This window comes from Delphinapterus leucas, chromosome 1, assembly GCF_059928025.1.
Source record: "Delphinapterus leucas isolate spDelLeu-1000000601 "Yukka" chromosome 1, BTC_Dleu_Yukka2, whole genome shotgun sequence".
Taxonomy (NCBI): Eukaryota; Metazoa; Chordata; class Mammalia; order Artiodactyla; family Monodontidae; genus Delphinapterus; species Delphinapterus leucas.
In genome coordinates, this window is record NC_143129.1 from 159,985,469 (window position 1) to 159,998,078 (window position 12,610).

The 12,610-nt window shown below is 56.7% G+C and overlaps 1 protein-coding gene across 2 annotated transcripts; it reads left to right on the forward strand.

Annotated features, from left to right (window-relative positions):
• Positions 1–4,905: 4,905 nt before the first annotated feature.
• Positions 4,906–12,417, forward strand: FHL3 (four and a half LIM domains 3). Of its 2 annotated transcripts, none has more exons than XM_022575298.2 (6): positions 4,906–5,009; positions 9,743–9,916; positions 10,005–10,179; positions 11,031–11,200; positions 11,322–11,508; positions 11,639–12,417. In XM_022575298.2, exons 2-6 carry the CDS (start codon positions 9,761–9,763, stop codon positions 11,791–11,793), a joined length of 843 nt encoding a protein of 280 aa, XP_022431006.1. In that variant the 5' UTR covers positions 4,906–5,009; positions 9,743–9,760; the 3' UTR covers positions 11,794–12,417. The 2 variants fall into 2 exon arrangements, with proteins under 2 accessions (XP_022431006.1, XP_022431007.1); XM_022575299.2 differs by lacking the exon at positions 4,906–5,009 and adding an exon at positions 5,037–5,109.
• The last annotated feature ends 193 nt before the right edge of the window (positions 12,418–12,610 follow it).

The window sequence follows — 12,610 nt, forward strand, 5'->3', positions numbered from 1 at the left end:
CAAAATTGTAAAGCAACTGTACTCCAAGTAAAAATAATAATAATTAAAAAATATAATTGCTTTACAATGGTGTGTTAGTTTCTGCTTTATAACAAAGTGAATCAGTTACACATATACATATGTTCCCATCTCTTCCCTCTTCCGTCTCCCTCCCTCCCACCCTCCCTATCCCACCCCTCCAGGCGGTCACAAAGCACCGAGCTGATATCCCTGTGCCATGCAAAAGCTAGGGGCCCTGTGAATTTTCTGGTGTACCGGAAAGAGCACTCTATAGAGAGACAAGCATCCTTAAAACCATGTCTGGCTCTGCCATGTACTGGCTGTGTGACTTTTGACAGGTCGCTTTGATACCGACCAGTGTTCCTGGCCTTCCCCAACCAATAGAAATTGACTAGAGGCCAGGTAAGAAATTCAGGCAAGGCTTTATTGGGGCCCCTGCAGGTGCAGGAGGGAGCAAAAACAGGTAACAGGTTCCCTTGCTTGCTCCCGGAACTGTGGGCGTGGCAAGCTCGTCCCTTATATGGGGTGAGGGTTGGGGTGTGTCCAGGGGTCAGGCCAGAGGGGTGGCTTAGGTGTGTTCTGCCCACACCTCTGTGGTGTTGAGTGCAGGGGGCATGCGCAGTACCCTGCTTTTGCTTCCAACACCCGTTTTTTTGCTCCTGACTCTTCAGAAGTGGCAGTTGGGGTTTTTTTGGTCTTTTTGTATCTTTTGGTCCAGAATTTGCCCCAATCGCACATGCACGCAGTTACTTGGCTTTAATGAGCATCATTTCTCTCATCCATAAAACAAGGATAATAACAGCACGCACTGCTCTCCTCATAGGGCCGTCAAGGGGCTCATAGTTGAACAGAGGAGTTATATCATGGCATTAGTTGTAAAGTTCTAAGTCCCTCACACCCTCAAGATGTGGCTGACAAAATGAGTGTCAGAGGCAGTACAATGTAATGATTAGGACCATAAACCATGGAGGTGTGTTTGATCCTAACTGTTACCCGCCAAGACAAAGTTAGCTTCACAGAACCTTAGTCTCCCATGTGTAAAATGGAGGTAATAATACTATACCTACAGGATTGTTGTGAGGATTAAATGAAATAATATGTTTAAAGTCCTTAATACTGTGTTCACACATCTGCAAGTTCACTATCAATTAGAGCTATTATTGTTATTATTAGTATTACTAAACCTACCTGTAAGGATTGAGAAAGCGTTGAGCACAGCAGAACATTCCAGAGGCATTTGGCTTCTTTTCCACCACGTGAAGCTAAACTTCAGCAAGTTCTGTAACTGCACCCATTTCTCATGACAGTGCTCATCTCTCCAGCTGAGGACCTCTGGAGAAATCCTCTCCTCAGTCCCTAGAGGTGTGAATCCAGGAGGCCAGTGGGCGTGTAAAAGCCGAAAGTAGCTGAGATCTGCTATGTGAAAAGTTTTTTCCTGCCCCTGAGTCTGAGCCTTGCCCAACTAAGGCCACATGCATTAGCAGAATTCCATCTTATTTGTTACTTAACCATTGAAAGACAAGGCCCTTCATGATCTGGCCCATGCCCACATTTCCAGCCTCATCTCAATTAAGAAGCCCAGCCATCAGACTAGGCGGCAGCCTTAGTAGCTCCTGTCACTTCCCCTGAAGAAGGCATTGAGTGGCAGGGATACCCAGGAGAAAGCAGCTCTGCACATTGGAAGTGGGGGGTGGGCCTTCAAGTCGGCCCCAGATTTGAATTGCACATCCACCACCTATCAGCTTGTGATTTAGGGCCACCTTGTCAAACTCTCTGAGCCCTGTGTACTACCCAGTAGAATGGTGATAGTAATAATAACCACCTCACGTGGCTTTTGTAAGAACTGAAGGAAGTAACGACTGCCACTTAGCGCGGTGCCCTGCGTGTAGTTGGCATTTAAGCATAGGTTAGTTCTCCCTCTACTCTTCCTCCCCCACGCTCTGTAGCAGTCACTCATTTTACCCTCTGCACCCACAGACCCATTGCCAGGCTTGGGGTCACTAGGCAAGTGTTTCTGGGCAATCTGAAAGCAGGTGTCTGCTCAGCTAGGAGGCCTGCACGGGCTGTAGGCAGCCCAATGGGTAAGAGTGAGCAATACGCCAGAGAAGGAAGGGAGTTTTCTCACTGTGGGGAGGAGAGCTTGTGGTTACAAGCATCAGAGCGTGATTCAGCACCCAGAGGAAACCATGAGAGTCTTGCCACTCGTCAGTCACCCAGGGCCTCCTTTTGTAAACAATTCCAAGGTGAGGGAACAGCTTGGGAGACCCTGAACAAGATAAGGAAGGTGGGGGGGGGGGCCTCCAGGGTGAGGGAAGGGACAACCAGATCCCACTCACCCAAGGCCAATCAGCCAGCACTCAGGCTCTGCTTCCAGCCCCGGTCAGACACACCTGTTCCCTGAGAGGGGGGGAGGACTGATGGGAAACAGGAACAGGGAGTCCATGAGGCTGATCCCTAGACCTGCCTGGGGCACGTCCACGTGGGTCAACGGAAATTAGAGCACGCAGGGAAATGCGAGCCTACTGGGGAGCTGGAAATGGGGAGGGGAAAGAATACAGCCCCTGCCCTACACCAGTCTCCCTCTCTCAGGCTGGGCCAAGTCAAAAGTCTCCTAACTTTTCTGGGCCTCCAGACTCCAAGTCCAAGAAGCAGAATCTTAACACTTGACCAGGAAAGAGAGTGTTGGAGTGGAGGGAGTGTCCCACATGTTGAATACCTACTGTGTACTTTCATCCAATCCTCGCAAGAATGCTGTGACACAGGGAGTCCCCCACTCTGAACAGATGACAGACTGAGGCTTCAAGAGGTTAAATGACTACAGAGGCGATAGAGCCTAATGATTAAGCTCTTTTTTTGGCATAAGGAGCTTTGACATTTGACTGCCTGGATTTGAATCCAGGCTTTTCTATTGTTAGCTGTGTCACCCTTGGCAGGTTACCTACTCTCTCTGTGCCTCCATGTTCTCATCCTTAAATCAAGGATAAAAATACATATCTCACAAAGTTGTTGGAAATCAAGTGCATTAATATATGTAAAGTGCTTAGGCAGGGACTGGTGCAAAGTAAGAACTCAGGAAATATTGGCTCTTATTCAGGCAGCTCATCGGAGATTCAAGCCGTGAGTAAAACCAGAGACCCCAAATCACTTTGCTGTACAGCAGAATTAACACAACATTGTAAATCAACTGTACTTCAGTTAAAAAAAAAAGAGACCCCACCCACCCACCCACCCACCCAACCCTACCTTTGATCCAGCACCTTCCTTACTCACTCATAACTCCTCCCTTTCTGAAGGATGCTCACCTTTGCCCTCCCCTCACCCCAGAGCAAACCCCTTCTTGCCATCTCCTCCAGCCAGGCAGTCTTCCCTGCACTCCCCTGGGCTAGGAGTCTCCTACGCCTGCAAGGCAAATTCCAGAGCAAGGCCCACCCGTGGGCTGGCTGCGCCCTCCCTGGGCTCCAGATAGCATGTGCCTGTGGTCCAATCTGGGGTGTGGAGTCCAAATGGAAGCAGTGTCCATCATTCATTCATTCATCAGATATTTATTACGTGCCAGACATTGGAGTAGGTACTGAGAATGCAGTGGTGAACCAGAAGTACGCAGTCCCTGCCCTCATGGCACTTACCGTTTAGGCATCAGGAACAACAATAATAAGGAATTCGTTAATTTTGAAAGGAAACCTGACCTCAAGTGTGACTTGGGACCCAGAAAGGTAGGCGTGTGATTCAGAAGTGGGAGAGGAGGGTACTCAGCAGCCCCAACCTGGGAGGGAATGAGTCTCTGCTCTGAGAGCTTGGCTGGACCCAGCCTGTGGGATGGGAGAGCCTCTGTGGGCACCTGAATCTCTACTCTAGACTCTGAGGAGGTTATTTCCAGGGTTGGTTTGCTGTCTCTTGTTTTGCTAACAGCACAGCAGAGCCTCCTCCTCCCTCCCCCCTTCCAGATCGAGGCTATTTATTCCTAGTGACAAGCCTGAGGATCCCAGGGGCGGTGGCCTCAAGGACCTGGAGGGGCCTTGTGTCCCTGGCAGACGCCAATCCTCCCGCCCGGGGCAGGGCACAGGGAGGAAGCCAGAAGGTTGGAAACTGTAGAGGTCGGGGAGGACTTCCCTCCACCGTCCCTGCAGTGCCCCATCCTTGCACACTCCTCACACCCCTTCCTGAGAAGCTCAAAAATCATGGGGCCAAGGATTAGGGTCTCCCCTAGGCCTCAAAGGTCAAAACTGTTCCTGGGCACTGTGGAGACCAAGGGAGGATTTCTCTGTCCCACGATGCAGCTGGAGGTGAGGAGGTGGTTACTTCTGTTTTCACCACTCAGGGTTGTGGAATGAAGCCCTTTGAAGGTCAAGGCCCTATAGAAGGGGTCCTTAGACTTCACTCCTTGTTTTCAGAGCACACCTTCGCTCCCACTGACAGGGCCGCAACAGCAGGGTCAAAACCACCCCCACCAACAGGCTGGAATAAGTCCTCTTTTACAAATTAGGGCTGAGTGTGATCCCTGGGGGTAAACTGCGAGGGGGAGCGGACACGAAAAGGGCATGAGGACCCTCTGGGTCCCCAAATGGACCTTGGTCGGCTGCCTCCTGTATCCCTTGCCTGAGACCGAATACAGCTAGCCGCTGGGGACTGGGGTGGGGGGAGGTAAGGAGAGTGGGGAAAGAGAAGGAGGACAGCAAAAGCTGCAGGGAGGGGACAGGGGCGGGGTCCTGGCCGCCCACGAAGGTTGGTAGAGCCAGGTTAGGCCCGGCGGGCCCAGGGGGCTGGGGCAGGCTCCAGCCTAAAAAGGAGGTGGGGGCGGGGTCTGGCCCCCAGCCTCCAGGACGAGGGCCGGGGGCGGGATCCGCACCCCGCGGGCAGGGGAGGCCGGGGGCGGGGTCCGGGCGGGGCGGGCCCCCGCGCTCACTTCCTCGGGGAGGGCTTGGGGCCGCGCTCCCGCTCGCCCACACAGTCCGTGCGCCGCCGGCATTCTCGCCGGCAGCTAGCTCGGTCCTGCTCGGCCCGGCCCACAGGTAGGAGGCGCCGAGGGACGCGGCCCCGGCTGCCCGCCACCCCCCACCCCACCCCCGCCCCGCGCGAGCGCCGCGCCCCGCTCTCGCCGCCCGCCTCGAGGTGAGCTCCCCGCCGAGCCCGGCTCCCCATCCCGGCTCCCGGCCCCCGCCCTCTGGCGGGAAAGGAGAAGCGGCCAGCCGGGGGTTAAGGGCAGCCGCGGCCCCCGCCCCCTGTCCCCGCCTGGGTCCGGTCGCGGGCGTAGGGAACATGCTAGGAGCCGGTGGCGCGCGGGCGCCGAGCCCCGGGGGGCGCCCCCGGAACCGTACCGCTCCGGGCGCTGCAACGCCAGTTAGGTGGGGCAGGGGGCCAAGTTTGAAATGGAAAAGCGAGAGTCGAGAGAGACCTTTAGGGTTCGAGAAACCGGCTTCCAGAACGCCCGGTGGAGCAAGAGACCGAGACAAGACAGGAGCGGCGAGCTTAGACAAGGAGGCTGCGGAGATACCCGAAACAGAGACAGAGACTTGGGCGTAGAGTCACCGGGAGGCAAACCCGAGGCATAGGGTCCGACCCAGGTTTTGTGGAGCGGAGCATTTTAGGAAGAAGCATGCAGTGACCCCAGACGTGCTGTCAGCCCTCTCCAGGGCCTTGGAGGGTTCTGGGCAAATGAGGGGCCCCGAAGCTTAAGCTTCATTAACCTTGTGGTAAACCAGCCTCTGAGAGGCCTAGAAAGACATCCAGAGACTGGAGACAGACACACTCAGGCATACAGAGATGCTAAGAGATAGAGAAGGGCGGTGGGTAGGGACCAAGACATTCCACCCTTTAGAGACCCTTGAGATGCCAAGACTTGGGCATACAGTGGTAGAAATCCACAGAGGCTGCCGTGGGGAGATAGCCAGTCAGAGACACAGAGACACGGAAACATACAGACAGCTGCTGAAGTTTACAGACACAGACGTGCTGAGTGGAGCAGAGCTAGACGCCAAGAGACAGATGTCATGGAGGGGCAGTGACAGTTTTCAAGACCCTGCGGGACTCAGGCCTGAAAGATTGGGAAGGGAGGATGTGGGGAAACAGAAACACTGAGCCAACTGAGCCTCCGTGAGGCAGAGGACCTGAGACATGAGACAGTAAGACTCGAAGGAGCCCTATGCACTCTCCGAGACAGCCCCAGCTTATTTTTAAACTCAAATCTTGGACGCGCTGCTTCAGCCCTGGGGGACCCGGGGTGAATGAACTGTTCCTCTTCTGTCCCCAGAGCAGCTGCTGGATCCTGCTTCCCACCCCCTTCTCCCAAACCGCTCTGACTCCCAGGCCCCATGGCGGGGGCGGGGAAGAGAGTGGAGAGTTTGGGGTGGATGCCTAGTAGCAGGGGTGAGGGTGGGGGGAGTTTGATTTCTCCCCTCAAGTCCCCTGTCAACTCCTGGAAGCTGGGGGAGGGGTCTGTTCTGATCCTGAGTCACAGCTGTGGGACCTGGCCAGGGTCCTCCTGGACAGTGGGGGGTGGAGGGGGGCGAAGGGTTGAGCGGTTGGCATGGGTACTTGGAAAGACTTCTGGGTGTCTTCCAGTCACAGGGCTGGCAGCTGGGGAGAAGAGCCAGGCTCTTGTACTAGTGATATCATCCAGCATCTCCTGTCCCGCTGCTCTTAAACGCTGACCACCCCGTCCACCACCATTTCTAGGGAAACAGGAAAGGGCTCCAGGCTGGGAGGCAAGGGACCTGAGCTCTCTGATACCTGAGTGACTTTGGGCATGCCCCTGCCCTGTCCCTGGCCTCTGTGCTCAGCTGTAAAATGAGGATGATACCCTATCCCGCCTGCCCTTTGTGCAATCTGATAGATGGTGGGTGGGTGGGAAAGCGCTTTGTGAGAGGCAAAGCAGCATGCAGGTGTGTACACCTGTGTACCTGTGTTGGGGGTTTCAGAGTTATGCTCACTGGAGTCAGACTGGCCCCACTGGTCTCAGTGAGCCCCACGGCCTGGGCCTCTTCAGCTCCCCCAGCAGAACTAGGGAGTTCCCTTTTTGTTCTCTCCCTGGGCCCCCGCTGAGAATGTCAAGGTCAAGTCCCAGGCCAGCCCCCTGACCCAGGCCTGGCTGAGAAACTGTTGACTGACCCCCGTATGAGTGAGGGGCTGATAATAAAACACTAAGAGCTACCATTTACTGACTACTTAGTATCTCCCAGGTGCTTTCCAAGTATCATCACATTTAAGCCTGGCAACAACCCTAGGAGGTAGGAGGTAGTATTAGATGGGGAAGCAGGCTCAGGGAGCTTAAGTGACTTGCCCAAGATCACCCAGGTTTATATTTCACAGCTCAAGCCTCTACACAGCACATGCCACGGCCATTATCCAGCCATTTTGAGCTGCAGGAGGTTCACGGGGAGGGGTCAGATGTGTGTGTGGGTCAGGTGTAGGCGGGTGTGTGTGTTGGGGGCAGCGGCTGAGAGCCATCTGGCAGACTGAGCGCTCTCCCCACGACCCCCCTACCGGCCGTGAAGGAATACAGGACTGGCTCCCTTTAGTCCCTCAGTCCTGCCAGGGAAAGGGGGAGGGGGGAGGGGCAGACAAAGGGCAGAGACAGGTGGGCCTTGATAGCGCCCTTCACTCTGTCCTCACCAGAGCCCAGCTGGACAGACTAGGGGATTCTGGGAAAGAAACAGAAGCCACACCCATACCCTATTTGGGGTGCCCCTGTCTCAGAGTGGTGACTGCCTCCCAGTAGGCAGGCCTAGGGCTAGTCTGGACCTGGGAAGATGACAGAGCTGTTGGGGGCCAAGCCAGGAAGGAAGGAAGGGCCCAGGTCACTCGTGGATGGATGCATGGCCACACTCCACCTGTGTGGCCCCCGCTGCCCCGTGGCTCACGGCCCAGGCAACCCTCAGATGTTGGGCCAGAGGAAACCCAGGCCTGAATGGCGAGGAGTGGACTGAGGTGGAGGGATACCCTCCACCCTCCAGCATAGCCCCCAGCCCAGAAGTCCCGGCTCTGAAGACCCCGGCTCCTGGCGGCCTCATGCCCTGGCCTGGGGCATGAACTGAGTGTCTTCCCATCGTACAGAAGGGCAGCTGTGGGTTCATGAGCCACCCCTTCAGAAGAGCCAGGCCCCCTAGGCTTGGGGCGTCTGCTGGCGCCTGGAGTCTGAACTCCAAACCAGAGCCACGCTTGTTGGCTAGAATTTCCTGCGGGGGGGTGGCTGAGAAAAGGAGGGCTTCGCCTTCAGCTTGAGCCAGGCCAGGCTCTGGGGACTGCCAGTTACTGGGGTCTAATGTGGAGGAGTGTGTTGGTGGGTTCCTTTGTACTCCTGGGGCCCATCTGCAGCTGTGAGAACATCCCCTTCCTAGGGTCCAAGTGGTTCCTCTCCACCCACCCCGGGATCCCAGTCCTCAGAGAGCAGGCTTCATGATGGAGGAGACTGGGAGTGGGGAGCTCTGAATTTGGGGCTAGAGACTGGAATCGGGCAGCAGAAGGGACTGGGAACCCCACTTCCTCACCCTCCCTACTCCCCAAGCTCCTGCTGCAGAGGCAGCTGTGTGGATGACCTCATCCCACAAACATGCTTTGTTCCTGAGAAAATGGAAAGTGTCTGAGGTTTGGTGGGGGGCTGGGTGTCTGCAGCAACAGCACTCAGGGCTCCCCCTTTCCTGACTGCCCACCGTAGGGAGGCCTGATTGGAGAGGAAATGTCTTCAGTGGCTCCCACTCTCTCACCCTTCACTCCCCGGCCCCAAACCCTTCAAAAAGCTGGGGAGAGGCTGTCTCTCCCAGAGGCAGGGAGAGGGAAATAATGACCCAGGGGATGGAAAGATTCTGGGGCTTTGCCAGTCGCTGCCAGGAGTGATGACCGGCAGGAGACAGCAGGAGGCACACTGCATAACCTCCAGTTCCCCTCTCCGTCCCCAAGCATCTCATTTCCCTTTTTTCCTCCCCTGTTGGCTGGCAAAACCCGACATCTGGCCATCTGTGCCGCCACAGCTGCTGCAGGTGTTGCAGGCCAAGGCTGCGCAGGCTGGTGTGACCAGAGACCCAGCGGGAGGTGGAGGGGGTGAGGGCAGAGGGTCCAGCTGGGGAAGCTTGGCTGTGTCCAGCTTGCAGGATTTCCTTCCTGCTTAAACCTAGGCTGAGCCTCTGAAGTCCTTGTTGCTGGATTCTCCTGGGAGGGGAGGCCCAATGTGATTTCTCCCATCAGCCTCCTCCACCTCCACCATTCACTGGCCCAGCATCCTTCTTACATTCCGCTGTTTCCTGGCTGGGGTTTGGGGGGTGGGGTACAAACAGCCCCATTCTCATCCCTAAGCTCCCCACTCCAGAGCTCTGGGTATACCCCTAGGGTCCCTTCCTGGGAGTCAGGAGAGGGTGAGAGTGCTGTTCGTATGGGACAGGGTGGGGTGGCTCCATGTCCTTGCTCTTACCCCCTTGGGGACAGTAGGGACAGTGGAGGCTAAACTCAGGCTAAATGCAGGGGCAGGAAATGAGTCATTGACCCAGGAAAAGCCCCCTCCCCCCAGTTCTGCCAGGGCCAAGATAAGAAAAGAACTTCTGCTTCCTGGTTTTTTCCTGACCCCCTCTCATCCCCAACGTTAAATACAGAAATAAACATGCAGGACTCTTTGTGTTCTCAGAAACACCCATTCCCCATCACCACCTGCTCTGACCTGGCATTTCCTATGCCTAGTTCTTGCTCTCTTTTAAATGCAGTGGGCTGAGCCACAGCCCCTCTGGGTGACCCCTGCCCCGCCTTGTGTCCCTAACAGGGTTGACTCACAGCCACCATGAGCGAGGCCTTTGACTGTGCGAAATGCAGCGAGTCCCTGTACGGGCGCAAATACATCCAGACAGACAACGGACCCTACTGTGTGCCCTGCTATGACAACACCTTCGCCAACACGTGCGCCGAGTGCCAGCAGCTTATCGGGCACGACTCGAGGGTAAGGACTGGACCACACAGGGCAGGGAGTGGGTGGAGGCTGGCAGGAAGGGGCGAAGGTGCCAGTGCCCCTGCTGTGCTCCACACAGGAGCTGTTCTACGAAGACCGCCACTTCCACGAGGGTTGCTTCCGCTGCTGCCGCTGCCAGCGCTCCCTGGCCGACGAGCCCTTCACCTGCCAGGACAGCGAGCTGCTCTGTAACGACTGCTACTGCAGTGCCTTCTCCTCACAGTGCTCCGCCTGCGGGGAGACCGTCATGCCCGGTACGTTCCCAGGGGCTCGTTGTGCGTGGGACTGGCATGCCTGGCATCTGTGTAGGGTTCTTGTAAGGGACTGGCATGCCTGTCTGATACAACATGGAGGCTTGGTAAAGACCAGCACACGCAGCACGTTCCTGGAAATTTACTGTGTGCAGTATCTGTCGTGCTTATCTGCTCTTGGGAGCTTAGCACGCACGGGGACTGACAACGCATGATACACACCTGGGGGCTTAGCGTGTTTGGCACCCATAGGAGCTACGAGTGTGCTGAGACTGTCAGTGTTCGTTGCATTGGGGCTTGGTGTGTGCAAAGACATAGAAATAAAGGGCTTAACGCGTATGGCAACCTGCATGGTTGATAGAATGTGAGGATTTAGAACACGTGGAGATTGGCATGACTAGGATATGCCGGGGCTTATTATGTTCTGAATCTATCACGTCCGGGGCAGAACTCTGTGGGCAGGGACTTGCTTGCCTCGTATATGGGGTCTTTGTGTGTGCACTCACACTGTCACACCTGGTGTATAAGCGCTTAGCACACACTGAGTCACCGTGCCTGTGACCTGGAGGCCTGGCGTATGCTGAGATCGTCATATTCTGGTACCTGTGGGGACTTCACCTATGCCAAACCCTCAGGTCTGGTTCATGGGGGCCTAGCACGTGCTTAGCCAGCATATCCAGTGTCGGGGGGAGGTGGTTAGCATGTGCAGTAGATGCGGTGGGGATCCTGCTGCAAATGCATGGACACCGCCCTGTAGGCTGTGGGAGCAGCGGGGACCCTCCTCGGGGGGTGGCAGAGGGTGGCACTCAGGAGCTCGGGACTCAGCCTCTGAGTGGGACCCGTGTTCCCCACAGGATCCCGGAAGCTGGAGTACGGAGGCCAGACGTGGCATGAGCACTGCTTCCTGTGCAGCAGCTGTGAGCAGCCGCTGGGCTCCCGTTCCTTTGTGCCCGACAAGGGTGCTCACTACTGCGTGCCCTGCTATGAGAACAAGTTTGCTCCTCGCTGCGCCCGCTGCAGCAAGGTGGGGGCTGGGCCGGCGGGGCGGGGGTGCCGAGCTCCACTGCACACAGGGGTGGGGTGAGCAAGGCTCTGTCGTGGGGTAGGAATCCCCACTCCCCCTGCTGACAGACGCCGCCCCACAGACACTGACACAGGGTGGCGTGACATACCGTGACCAGCCCTGGCATCGGGAATGCCTGGTCTGCACCGGCTGCCAGACGCCCCTGGCAGGGCAGCAGTTCACCTCCCGAGATGACGATCCCTACTGTGTGGCCTGTTTTGGAGAACTCTTTGCACCCAAGTGCAGCAGCTGCAAGCGCCCCATCACAGGTGGGACAAGGGGTCAAAGGACAGAGTGGGCAGAGTGTAGGCAAGGGAATGGGACCTGGTACCGGGTGAGGCCGAGGGACAGGACCGCCCACCCTCCAGATCGCAGAGCTAACCTCCAGCCTCCCTCCAGGACTCGGTGAAGGCAAGTATGTGTCCTTTGAAGACCGCCACTGGCACCACAGCTGCTTCTCCTGCGCCCGATGCTCCACCTCCCTGGTGGGCCAGGGCTTCGTGCCGGACGGAGACCAAGTGCTGTGCCAGGGCTGCAGCCAGGCGGGGCCCTGAGCCAGGGCTCCTGGGCCCAGGCCCTCCCAAACCAGGGCTCCAGGACTAAGGCTCCTTTTCCAAACCACCTCTGGGACCCAGCCCCTCCCCAAATTGGGGCTACCTCTGGGCTCCAGGATTCAGCCTCCCCACTCCAACATCCCCAATCTGGTACTTCTTGACCCAGGGCCCCCAAACTTGGGCTCTTATGGAGCCTCCATCATTCAAATCCCCTCCCCAAGCCTGAACGCCAGAACTCAGTCCTCTCCCCTATGGTCCAGCTTCCCAGATGAAGCCCTCTCCCTAATTCAGAGCTCTGGGACCCCAGCCCCCTTCAATCTAGACTTCTCCCCTGAAGACTTTAGGTCTCCTATGGGTGCCTGAGAAGTCCTCAGAAGTGGACTGTACTCAGGCTTGACACTCCCCACCCCCATCCCACCGCTATTCCCAGGGATGGGGCTGCCTGGGCAGCACATCAGGGGTTCACTGGTTAGGGGGTCCTAGGGTACAGGGTTTTGCCCAGCCCTTGCTGTCGAGTGTTTTCTCGTTTCATTTCATTTCAGCTCCATTCTGCCCAGAGATGGGCAGAGGGGTGGGTTTGGCTCACCCCCCTTTCAGATTCTGCAATAAAGCAGTATGAGGAAGCGAAGGCCTCTGTGTGTTTGTCTGGGGGTGGAGGGGCAGGGAGGATTCCTCCGCACACCACGGGACTCGGAGGCTCTTCCCGACCTCGACCTCCTCCATGCAGGGCAGAGGAGGAAGCTGCCAGGCGGGGTGGGAAATCTCTCCCGAGAAAGGGGATCCCCGCGGCCGCTACTGTCCCTCTCAGGCTTAGCTG

Bases quoted from the DNA above. Each gene is read 5' to 3' on its own strand.
- FHL3 (XM_022575298.2), top strand. From the start codon at position 9,761: ATGAGCGAGGCCTTTGACTGTGCGAAATGCAGCGAGTCCCTGTACGGG. The intron at 9,917-10,004 runs GTAAGGACTGGA...TGCTCCACACAG, and splicing joins TTATCGGGCACGACTCGAGG to GAGCTGTTCTACGAAGACCG. The intron at 11,509-11,638 runs GTGGGACAAGGG...GCCTCCCTCCAG, and splicing joins CTGCAAGCGCCCCATCACAG to GACTCGGTGAAGGCAAGTAT.